The sequence below is a fragment of the Convolutriloba macropyga genome, chromosome 7 (genome assembly GCF_964194025.1).
Source record: "Convolutriloba macropyga chromosome 7, txConMacr16.3, whole genome shotgun sequence".
In the NCBI taxonomy this organism is placed as follows: domain Eukaryota; kingdom Metazoa; phylum Xenacoelomorpha; order Acoela; family Convolutidae; genus Convolutriloba; species Convolutriloba macropyga.
This window is the reverse complement of record NC_134474.1, coordinates 30341332-30353463: the sequence shown is the minus strand read 5'-3', so window position 1 is coordinate 30353463 and position 12132 is coordinate 30341332. Positions and strand designations below refer to the sequence as shown.

Below are 12132 nucleotides of genomic sequence, written 5' to 3'. Positions count from 1 at the left end.
TTTTTACATATTGTATTTAATAACAAGGTCAATTGAAGTTCAAGTAGAACAGAAATGTACGTATCTAATTGTTATTGTTATTTGCCTTTGGTTTTACTGGCTTCAACACTGTTTTTGAAAAACTGTTTGTGATTTTTATGAGTTTTGCGTGTGTTAGTTGTTATTTGGTGGTCTTATGATTTGGTCTCACTTTTGATTGGATCCACTGGCTACTTAGGGAGTTACATTTTCATAGCAAATCTATAATGCAGCACTATTTAATTATTTTTTTTGGTTTGATATAGAACTATTTTTCTTTACTCTTCTATTACATTAACTAACTTCCAGCAGTGTGTTTTTTGAAAGTTTTTAATCTCTTCTTGGTTTTGTAGAAATTTTTGTGAGTGAAAAATGTGGAGGAACGTGATGGGAGCCTTATATGTAAATGTAATTTATCCGGCCTCCTGTATAAAGTAAGATTTTCAATTGACCGCTGCTTTTTTCGCGTTAGTATTGACTCTTGTCGATCTACAGTCTAATCATCGTTGCTTATGCAACAACGAGTCCAGGGCGATTGATTGTTCATTTTGAAAGCCATCAGGCCAAGAGGCTTACATATTGTTAAAAATTTAAGAGTTTCATTTTCGTTCAAAGTTGTCACAAAGCGGCTAACAACTTAGGTTTCAACTTCATATAGAACGAGTAGTTGCTAAATAATAAACTCATCACTGTCGTTTAATCCGAACTACTACATCTTTTCTCAACCATTGAGATTCTTGCCTTATCTATTTAGAAAGGAAACTACGAAGAGAACAAAAACTGAAAAGTGTTGAAAATATTTGGTGCCTCTAATGATATGAAACTCACTGATGATACTCGCATGAAATTATTTCAAAAAATCTAAAGAGCGAAAGAAAGTGTAATATTTCTTAAACAGTGACGTGATCGTCGTATTACTTTTTAAAAATCTGTTTCATAAATGAGTTCGTACTTTGAAAAACGAGAAGTCCTTGACAATTTGTTTATTTTATATTATAAATGGGAAACAGCAAAAACTCGTATCTCCGTTGGTTTTTTCGAACTCATCATGATGCTATGTGATCTTGTACCTAATCTGATAACAAAGTCAAAAATAGGTGCAGACTATGGACGAACCCAATTAAAAATTTGGTTTTTAATCTACAGAAAGCAACAAACATCAAACCTGTACACAGAATTTGATAACAAACCAGTATAAACAAGTATGAAGCTGCTCATCATTGTTTAGCAGTTAGGTAGGCATCAGTAAGTAACCGCCCAAACCTGAGTCTCATCCTATATATTAAACGCGTGAGATCTATTACATGACAAAATTTTTGAATGTTTCAGGAGCATCTCGAAGCGCATTTTGAAGAGCCGCATTGGGCAGAATGGTTAATCGAACATATCGAAAGAGGTCACTGATCTAAGAAGCTCAAAGTAGTTAGGAACCCAAGACAAAAGCCGAACCCGAGAAAAAAACTGTTAGTCAGGTGCAGTTTCCACGAGGCTACGAGGGCTTGAAGGTAGACAAGCCCAGAGGGAGGATTTAATGTCCTGGTTACTACGTGTTTTTTAGTTGCTCTCGAAGGAAGTTAGTTCGAAGCATTTATTGAAAAGGTGTGTATTTTGCAAGATTTTAGCTTCAAATATTTCGCGCTTTTCTATAACAATATGCGCTATCAAGTAAGTTTTTCACGCTTTAGTTTTTCCTTTTTGCGTGATCCCATTTGCACTAGATCTGAAATGTGTATATTGATAGCAAAAAAACAAATGAGAGAGACAGTGGTTTGTTGATGCTATAGTGCAGTTGGAAAGATGGAGGACTGCTAATCTAGTGGTCATGGGTTCTAACCCGTGTCGGCTACATTCCCTTTGTAGCCATAAAAAATTCTAATCTACACCACGCCGATGGGCGTTCAAGAGCAGTTCTTGCAAAGTTGATTGATCTATGTTTCTGCGTTTGCTTGTGGGATTAGAAAATGGCAATTGTTTTAGGTAGCTAATCTTCTATCCTGCATCTTTTTATTTTTTATTACATTTTGGTACGATGGTTTCTCGTAAAAACTGATGAATTTTCCGTTAATATTATTGCTCCAAAATCAATTTTTGATCAATTATTTATCACAAACACTTGCTTCTGTTCTTTTTGTCTTTTTCTATCTTTCCGTTTTCCCTCTTTTTCTCTCTTTCTTTTCTCACTTTTTCTACTTCTTGCTTTCATTCTTTCTTTCTTTCTTTTCTCTCTTTCTTTGTTTCTATCTCTCTCTCCCTCTTTCTATCCTCTTTTTCTCTCTCTATCTGTCTCTCTGCTTCTCTCTCTCTCTGTCTCTCTGCTTCACTCTCTCTCTCTCTCTATCTCTATCTCTTTACTTCCTTCTCTATTCATTCAATCTCTTTCTCTCGCTTTTTTGTTCTCTCACAACTCTCTGCGATTATCATATTGATTGCCCGTATTTGACTGATCAGGAAAAGAAGTTGAGCATATATTCCCCCAAGAAAGAAATGGGAGGTCGAAAAAGAATATGACCAAGAGTACAATCAGGCCGAATTGGAAATATCAAAGGAGCTGCGTCTGTACTCCACGGTTCCTTTGGGTTACTCACAGTTTGGGTTTTATTATAGCTGCTAATTTGCGGTTTTACTACTATTATCCAACGAATTGCTATGAAACTAAGTTTGCAGCAGTTGTAGTCGTGTTGACTAATCTTCCACTAATTTCAAACAACTCTCATTTGACCACAATGGTTAACAGCGCTCCTATCTAAACATATTTGAGTTCCTAATCTGTACATATTTTGCGCTCATTATGCATTTCTCATAGCAAAAACAAGCGAGCCTACAATGCCATGACCAGAATATTGCTGTTATAGAAAGGGCAGTAGACATATGCAATACGCTTAGGTAGCGAAAAGGTAGCGCGGCCGAGTTTGTGCTAAAATGGGGACAATCTTCTTGGGCCAAACATTGGTAAAGATTTTGTTTATTAAACTCCTGTCTGTTTCACTGTCTCTGTGTTTCTTTGTTTCGTTATCTTCCTTAGTTGATGCTCTGTACGTTTCCTTACTTGATCATTCTTTCCATCTTTTTCCTTTTATATATGAAAATTAAGTCGCAATGGTAACGTTCTTATCATCACATGTTTTAGCGGTGCAGTCCAGCATTGTAAATGGGTTTTGTGAATCGATTTAGCGCCGTATTTACGCTCTTAATCTGCATATGTTTTGCGCTCATTAAGCATGAGTCATAGCAAAAACAAGCGAGCCGGAGAGGTTATTGACATAATTTTGTCTTATGTTCAATGTGCAATTTACAATAGCAGAGCGCAACGGCAGCGTAGGGAATAAAACTTTTGGCTGTAAAGCGAATGACATTGGCTTTCAACCGAGTTGGTGCTGGAAATGGCTGCTGTATTGTTGGTCCAATTATGGTTTGTTGTTTGGTTGTAATACACTCCTGTTTGTCTTTCTTTCTTTTTCTTTGATTCATTCTTATCAATTTTGTTATTGGATCTTTCCCTTTCTCGTACTGAAAGTAGGTCGCACTTGAGTGCAATGATTAACGCTCCTATCATGTTTTTTAAAAATCTTTAAAAAATCTGGTTAGCGTAATACACACAGACGTTTTGAGACTAGCTTTACTGCCATATTGAAACTCTTAATCTACTCATGTTTTTGCGCTCATCAAGCATGCAGCAAAACAAAAACAAGCACACCAAAGAAGCCTTTGACCAAAAGTTTGCCGATGTAGAAAGGGTGGTAATTAAAGCAAAACGCATCGGTAGCATGAGGGATAAAACCTATTGCTGATAAGGGATGGGCTGGGGTTCGCACACGAGACGGTGCCAAAATGGTTTAAATGTTTTCTAATGCAGTTCTGTCTGTCTGTCTTTGATTCTTTCTAGCTATTTTTCAGTACTGAATTATTATTTTTATTAAAATTTTTACTATGCCCATAGTTCTGATCATGACAATTTATTGACATTTCATGGTAAAATTCATAGTAAAACTCTGAGATTTTCCGGAACTTATTTAACTTATTCTGAGCTCAGTCTTAACATAATGAATCAATATTCTGATAATGCTCTGAATAAACTGCTTTTTAGCCTAAGATTTTATGTCTGCAAAGCATGCTCTCCGAGTGTCCTTGATAAAACATTTTTCTAGTTTTAAGAGAGAAATCAGGCTTGGGATACAGTGATAGTGCTAGTAAAAATGTACTGAACCATAGATTTGCAATTTTAAACCGGCAGCTCAATACTGATCCATACTCTTTCACATTGTTTCTAGCTAACGAGTATGAACCCTCCGAGCCAAGCCCGATTTTATTTTCACTTGGTTTACCGATTGCATTTTCATTTTAACATGATATTTTCGCCAAGCGACTGATTGATTGATTTCACTGCTCAGACAAAAAACCATAACAAAACTTAAAATTTTGAACCGAAATGTTCCTCTGGAAAAAAACTGTAACTTGTCCATTCAACGGGCCAAAAGGCCACCTAGCTCATTTTTAATGGAATTCAGTGAAAAATAAATTTTGAGATATATCTGTTTAAGAAAAACATTCCTTGCGTAAATAGGGAAAGTTTTTAATGATCTAGTATCAGAAGATGGCTTCAAAAAGTTTTTATTTTTGTACTTCAACGTCCATACTTTGCTCTCTCATTGCACATAGCCAGCCTTCTAATATTTGCCAAACAACTTGCAGAATTCTTCTGTAGTTCTGTATTTTTTGACGCAATTGTTTCCATCAAGAATTCAAAAACCCCGTTTTTGTGCATAGTGATACAATTTCGGGCATCTTCTGAAAGCTTGTTCAAAGCGAAAGCCGCTGACGCTTTTATTGATTCCTTGTTTGAAGTTTTCAAAAAGTTCAGAATTGGAAGAACGGCACCGTAGTCACCAAACTCACGACAGTTTTGTTTTTTATTACTGCAGTAACCAATAGCGTCACAAAGCGGTACTTTTAACAAATCATTATTTGTTCCAGTCAAATTTGCGAGCAGTTCTACGACTTTAAGATCTGTCATAATGCCCAAATTTTCCTGATCTTGAGCAATTTGAGCCACAGTTTTGCACATGGCGGCCAGAACCTCGTCATGGTCAGACTTTAAAAGGTTCATCATAATTTCAAGACCCCCGACATATGCTCGAACCTCCTCCCCAGCGTCCTCCATATTTCTGAGACATGGACACATCGCATTTGCAGCACTTGCTTGAACTTCCCAGTTCGGGTTTTTCAGGAGTGACCATAAAAGACGGATTCCGTCGAGTTCTATTATAGTTCCGATGCTTTCCTTGTCCTCGGCCATGGTTCCCACGGCATCGGTTGAGTTGACGAGAAGCGAAACTGTAGTTGTCCCTAATTGGCTCATGAGACTCTTAATTCCATCTTTCTGTCGGATTTCGGGCCGGTTGTGTTTACGTTTTGCAAGTGTAGCGATTGCACCAGTACAATTTATACGTACTTCTTCGGGTTGCTCGTAGTTGATAAATTTGATAAGAGTTTCAATGATGTTAGCCTTTTCAAAAACTTCTGCATTTTTAGGGTTCGCGGAGCATTTCCAAATCGCACCCGTGGCAGCTTTTAGTAATTCTTTGTTATCGGAGAGTTCAAGTAAATCAACCAATGGCATCAGACCTTTTGGAACAGTTTCCTTTTCTTGGTCATATAGAACTATCAACAATTGACACTTTTGCACTAAGGTGATAATTACCCAGGTTAGAATCTCAGGCAAAAATAACCTCTTGACAAAAAATCCCTGGCCGAAACTATTTTGAACAGCTCATGTCTAGACCAGTGTCCAGAATTTAGAAACTTCTACAAAATTTTTCCATTTTTCCTCACAGGAAATTTAGCGCATAATGCCCTGGTGTGTGCTCGAAGTTCTGGGACAAAAATTGCCGGTTGATCAGAGCCTGCCCATGTTTAGACCTCGACTTATGAAAATCCCAAAACAATACAATCCTCGCCTCATGAAAATACCATGCACGACCTTAATTTGTTATGAAAAGACCTTATCTGGACCCATGAAAAGACTTTACCCCGACTTTAACTATTAGCTGGACCGTGTATTTAAAGTCAATATTGAAACCCCCTACTAGAATTATAAAGTCTTTTCATTAGTTGAGGTCTAAGCCTGGGTGATCAAAAATAGTTTCGGTCCGGGACCTCGTCTTAGATTGTGCAAACTATTTATTTTGCAAGAACGCGTTTTAGTTTTGTTCACAATACGTTAGAAAAGTTTTGTTAAAAAAAGTTCTGTTCGTGGTGAAGGAAACAGTTCCTACCTTTTTGATTCCTGACAATGTCAGATGATTCTTTGTCTTCGCAAATTTTCCTAAACGCAGACGAACAATACATTTTGAGTTCAATGTTGTCGCTTTTAAGATGACGTACTATATGCTGAACCAGACCCATATTTCGAATCGCTATTCTATAATTAACATCATTTGCGCACTCTTGTAATGTGTTAACTACTGGTATTAATATTGTAATATCGTTAACGTTAGTTAGTAGTTCAGCTAAAACGGGAATTGCTCCAACTTTTCTCATCGCTTTTTTGATTTTGTTGCTTTTTGCACAAGTTGATAATGCCATTGCCGCACATCGAGTAATTTCAATATTGTGTTTTTTAGTTTCTTCAGACACGTGTTGGTTAAGTTTTTTATCTCTTGCCAATTCAATCATAGAAACCAATCGTTTAATTCCGCCATACTGTCTAACAGCCGTTCTTGCTTTACCACTGTTAGCCAAATTTGCAATGGTCTCTGCGGCCAAACATTTCAACTCCTTGTTCGTGGACTTCGCGAGGTTCACTATCGCCTGCAATCCGCCGAGATCTCGGATCGATTTTCGAATGGCGACGTTAGTCGAGATCTCTTTGAGGATCCTCAGAGATCCGATCTTCAGTTTGAGATCGTCAGTGTCTATTAAATTGAGGAGAAGATCCAAGCCATGTTCTTCGATAGTCATTTGAATGTTTTCCTGTCGCAGATTCAAGTCTTTGAGAAGACAGAGGACTAAGACTGTGACTGTTTTGTTACCCCATCTCATATACTTGAACAGTTTTTCAACTTGGATGCACTCTGGCGATCTATCGCCCGTGAGACCACTCTTGACCGCTAAGTCCTGTAAAAGAGGAGAAAACTTCATTGCTCAGGCTTTTTTCGTTAGCTTTCGATGTATCAAAAAAAGATGTTTTCAATCTATAGTGTAGGGTAAACCAAAAGGTTAAACCAAAACAAGTTTAGATAATCAACAAAAAGTGGTTCTATGAAAAAAATGATTTAAACAACAATTAGCAAGGAATGGTATGATCACCTGAGACAAGCCCAAATGGTTATCTTGTAAGATTTTACATGATTTTCAAACAGAATCACTAAAGATAAACATTCGTTTGAAAAGATGTTAAAAGATAACCATCCTGACTCGCCTCGGGAGACAACAATTTTTCCCACCGGCAATTTGAGATATAACTTGATCAGAATCAACGATAATTCACGCATGGTACTGAACAGACTAGTCACTGTTCTATGAGGCCTTTGTGTTCATTATGAGGCCTTTGTGTTTTACTAACTTTCTTCCTTTGATCCTGTTCGCGCATGAACTCATCTTCTTCGTCACTCTCGTCACTGCTGCTGGATGCCTCGTCACTGTCTGTGGCCTTCGGAATTCCCCCCATATTGCCACCGGGACCTGTCTGCCTCCGGTTGTTCACGCTGCTCAGACGCTTGCTCGACTGCATCAAACACATAAATTGGTTCCAATTACTTAGTTGCTTAGTTGGGCGCAGATCTAATAAAATTGTGGATACTAAAGTTTTGAAGTCAAAAAGAAGTTTCGAAAAGGTTCATGGTCAAATATTTTTAGAGTACAGTTCTTCTTGTCTGAAATTATTTTCTCCAAGAGGTAATCTAACATCCTTCGTGAACAACGTGAGATAGTGTGAACAACATCGGCTCAGTGTAAAGGCATTGAAATATTTCAGCTAATCGTTGAAGACTTGCTTTAATGTCATATTGTAAATAAACGTGTTTTCAGACTATTGATCTACCATAATTGAAAACTTCATCGTTTATCAATAGATAAGAGCTAATATAAAACTCTTGTTAAAAATAGGCAAGTTCCATGCGTAGTTATATAACGAAGTGCCATGAAAAGCATGGTAAGCAAAAAACGGTAAGCATGGTAATGACAAACTTAAATTGTGGAACAAGCAACCGGGTTGAGATCATACCTTTTCAGCAAGATCGTCGTTTTAAAACAATACTTTTTTGTTTTAATTTACTTAAAGTATCGTTTATTAGGTTGATATTGAAGAAGGTTGAAAAATTTTGCCAAAAAATTGCCCTAAATATTTTTCCCTTGTACTTCGACCGACCGAACATAAAAGGGAGAGGTTTGCTCTCAAGTCTGAATTGTAGTATCATATCCAAATTTCCGAATATATCTGTCAGTTTCTTAAAAATTCCAGTTAACGATTTCTGAAAGTATCTGGCAATTTTCCTGAAAGAAAACTTTTTTTCGAAATTCCGGTATTCAGGAGTTGTGATTTCCAATCCTATGAAAATAGAAACAACTCTCTTGTAATTTTAAATTTTTCATTCTAATTTCTTTTTTAAGAAACCTTTTTGTAAGTATTTTTGTTAATATTATATCTTTACAAATACTTTGTTCAACAAATAATTTTACAAAGTATTTTTGTTGAAAAGAAATGTTCAATTCTATTTTTTCAAGCCTCTAAAAATTTTTCTGACAGGCCTACAATCGGAGCAGTAAAACTCAGAAAAAATCTAGCAGTAAATTAAAATGTAACTAAAAAGCAACTAAAAAAAGTGGCCACTTTTGTTAAGATAAACGAAAATGCGCATAACGTTTCCCTGGTTGCATGAAACAAGCAGAAAAATGTTTTAATTGCCAAATTTTTTTCTATTAATTCAGGTAAGAAGAATGGTAAGCGTAAACAATTTTCTTGAAATGCTATGAATCCTACTTTTGCTGAAAACTGCTTAGTGCTGTGTTTTTCGCCTTCCCGTGATCTTTGGCCGTAATTTTTAAAAATAAACTTACTTGGAAAAAAAATTATAGCGCCGTTTCTGCTCCATTTTTTCAAAAATATATCGGAGATTTTCCCATTATAGCATCCCCCTCCATTTTCCCATTATAGCACCCCCGGAAAAATAATCCCCATCATGGTATGTCTGCCATGGTTAGGGAGGGTTGATGAGGGGCTCTAGGTTATCTGACCACTAAGTTGGAGGGGGGGGGGGGGGCTAAAATGTGAAAGGCCCGAAAATTGAAAGGGGGCATTGTTTATATAAAGTTTTATTTAAATTTCAAGAATCATTTCAAACACATAATTCCGAGAAGTTTTATGTAAATTTTGAGTTGAAAAAAACTTTTTGAAGGATTTTGTTCAAAGCGACCGTTTCAAATCGAATAAAGGCTGTTTTAAGTTTTAAGATAGCTCCAAAAGGTTGATCTAAGGCAAATACAATTAATTAACTGGAACTCATTTTCTGTGCCAATCCGTGTTTTTATGCCCTCAAATACAATTTATGTGTTTTCAAATAGCACGGTACTATGTGGAAATTAGCAACTCCGCCGGGGGGCGTAAAAGTTATATGCCCAGTAGGCCTAAGATGGGGGGAACAGAATTGATCCAAGTTTTAATAGAATCTTTTCCGGGGGCACGTGTCATTACATAGTAAATCATTATGTAAAATTATGGCACGTGCATGTGAGGGGTGCAAATAAAATGCACCATCCAAATTCATACTTATATTATAATTTTTGGATCTTTTCCGTTTGTGCCCCCCCCCCCCAGCTTAGTGGGCGCATATTATTTGCAACCCCCAGACGCACGTGTCATATTTTTACATAATGATTTATTATGTAATGGCACGTGCTCTGTAACTGGGGGCACATAACGTACTGGCACGCATAAGATCCTAATTTTCATACGTTAATCTTAATTTTTTGTCAATGGGGAAAAGAGACAGCCTGTTATAAACCCAGTATCTTGACAGTGTCTTGAGTTGAATTTTCCGGTCAAACAACGATACATCACTGATATAATCACTGAAAAAGACGTGTGAGCTTCGCAACAAGGATAGCTGTATGATAGGTGTGACTTAAATGTAGTTTTTGATAATTAGTTTTTTTCGACCGACAGCTAGACCCATTTTACGGTAAAAATTCTCTCAAGTAAAACTCTCTTGACCTACGTTTTATGTACCTACGCACTGAGCTGGGGGAGGGGGTATAATGGAAATGACCCGAAAGTGAAATTCAAATAAATTTAGCCTACTTGGGAGTGTGAAAGACTGCCCAAGCTCTTCATACTGGCCCTATTGAGGAGTAGTTGTTGACTTGTCCGTTTCTGTATTAAATTGGACTCGTTGTTGAGGGAGAGCGTCCTTGAAGAGGCCTGTCTTTTCATCATGTCCAAATTGTACTCTGATGATTTGGTCTTGTTCGGTGTCTGCTTTCAAACTCTTCTGTTTCCCTCTTCTTTGATGTCTAGCTTTCGGATCTATTCTGTACGGAAAAATTCCCAAACTCTCCAATAATATTACCAAATGTCCTCTTTTTATTCTAATTCCGGATCTTTTCCGTTTGTGCCCCGTTATACCCCCCCCCCCCCGTTACAGAACAGGTGCCATTACATAGTAAATCATTTTGTAAAAAAAATATGGTACGTGCTTCTGGCGGTTGCTAATAATATGCTCCCACTAAGCTCGAATGGGGGAGCACAAACTGGATTTCTTTATCTTTTCGGGTCTTTCCCATAATAGCGCCCCCCCCCCCCCCCAAGCTTAGTGGTCAGATAACCTATAGCCCCCCCAGCTTAGTGGTCAGATAACCTATAGCCCCCCCCCCCCCAGCTTAGTGGTCAGATAACCTATAGCCCCCCCCCCCCCCCAGCTTAGTGGTCAGATAACCTATAGCCCCCAAAAAAATCAAGAGAAGCGCTATTGATGTAATTTTGTTTGGTCTGCAGACGTACTGTATTATTTCGACTGAAGGAATAGATAGCCAATATTTTCTCCGGGTCTTTCCCATTAGACCCGACTTTCCCCAATATAAGCCACCGCAAAAGTAAAGCCCCGATTTGTGGCAAACGGGGCGTTATTTGGGGGAAAAGATGCCATATTTTCGAAATTGAATGTATTTGCTGATTAAAATTAAAAAAGGAGTGAAAAAGGAAACAGATTGCTGTGATTGGCTGATTTGAAAACTGCTAGATCTACTCTGTTGAGATGCTCTTACTCGAGTACCATCCAATCGAGATGATGTTCTAGTTTCTTTTATCATTTTGTCTGAAAAACGAGCCCCAATAATTTAACAACGACATTAGTCCTCAACCCAAAGCTGCTTCTTCGACCCCTTCCCTTGATGTGCTCATAATTCATTTCTACTCACCTGTGAGCTGAGTTTATGGAATGGGTTTTGTTCATTGCCATTATATCCCCCATGAAATTATGGCCATATATTTGCGACGGTGATGCGCGATGGGGAGGGGAGCCTTTAATGGGAAAGACCCAGGGTTTTTAAACTCCCTGGGCGGGGAACGGGGGATGGCAAAATTTAAAAAAAAAACGGTTCAAAATTAGTAATGTGTGAGATAAAAAATTATCATGCTAAGCTTCCCTAGTGATGAGCAGATTCAAATCTTGCAAGAACCTTGAAAGCCGATCGCAATTAGTATGTATCCCTTGTAAGATTGCTTGCAAGATATTTGGGATCTATTCTGTCCCCCCCCCCCCCCAGTGTTATTATGACCCCCCCCCCCCCGTTACGAATTATATGTTGTTATATAGCACGTGTAAGAAAATAGCGCGTGCGCCTGGGGGTCATAAAAAAATTCATGTTCACTAAGCTGGGGGGCCAAAAACAGAAAAGATCCGATTTTGCAAGATTTTAAATTCTTCAATGATTAGGGTTTAATTGCAGATTACAATTTCCACCAGAATAGATCCCGAAACTAAAAATATAACTAAAATACAATCAAATTGGCTAAGAAAAAGTTTAAAACGTATTGAAGCAATTAATACTTTAACTTATATAAGTATTTAGTATTAGCAACAAATAATATAGCGTGCTACTGTTAGGCAAGCAAATTATTCT

The 12132-nt window shown here is 37.6% G+C and overlaps 1 protein-coding gene across 9 annotated transcripts; it reads right to left on the bottom strand.

Moving 5' to 3' along the window:
• Positions 1-4518: 4518 nt before the first annotated feature.
• LOC142342768 (outer dynein arm-docking complex subunit 2-like) lies at positions 4519-12126 on the bottom strand. Of its 9 annotated transcripts, none has more exons than XM_075394318.1 (5): positions 12060-12126; positions 10313-10542; positions 7580-7741; positions 6291-7131; positions 4519-5640 (listed from the first exon to the last, which is right to left on the bottom strand). In XM_075394318.1, exons 2-5 carry the CDS (start codon positions 10445-10447, stop codon positions 4640-4642), a joined length of 2139 nt encoding a protein of 712 aa, XP_075250433.1. In that variant the 5' UTR covers positions 10448-10542; positions 12060-12126; the 3' UTR covers positions 4519-4639. The 9 variants fall into 9 exon arrangements, with proteins under 9 accessions (XP_075250433.1, XP_075250436.1, XP_075250435.1 ...); XM_075394321.1 differs by having other exon boundaries at positions 10313-10524; positions 11991-12120; XM_075394320.1 differs by having other exon boundaries at positions 10313-10528; positions 11991-12117.
• Between the last annotated feature and the right edge of the window lie 6 nt (positions 12127-12132).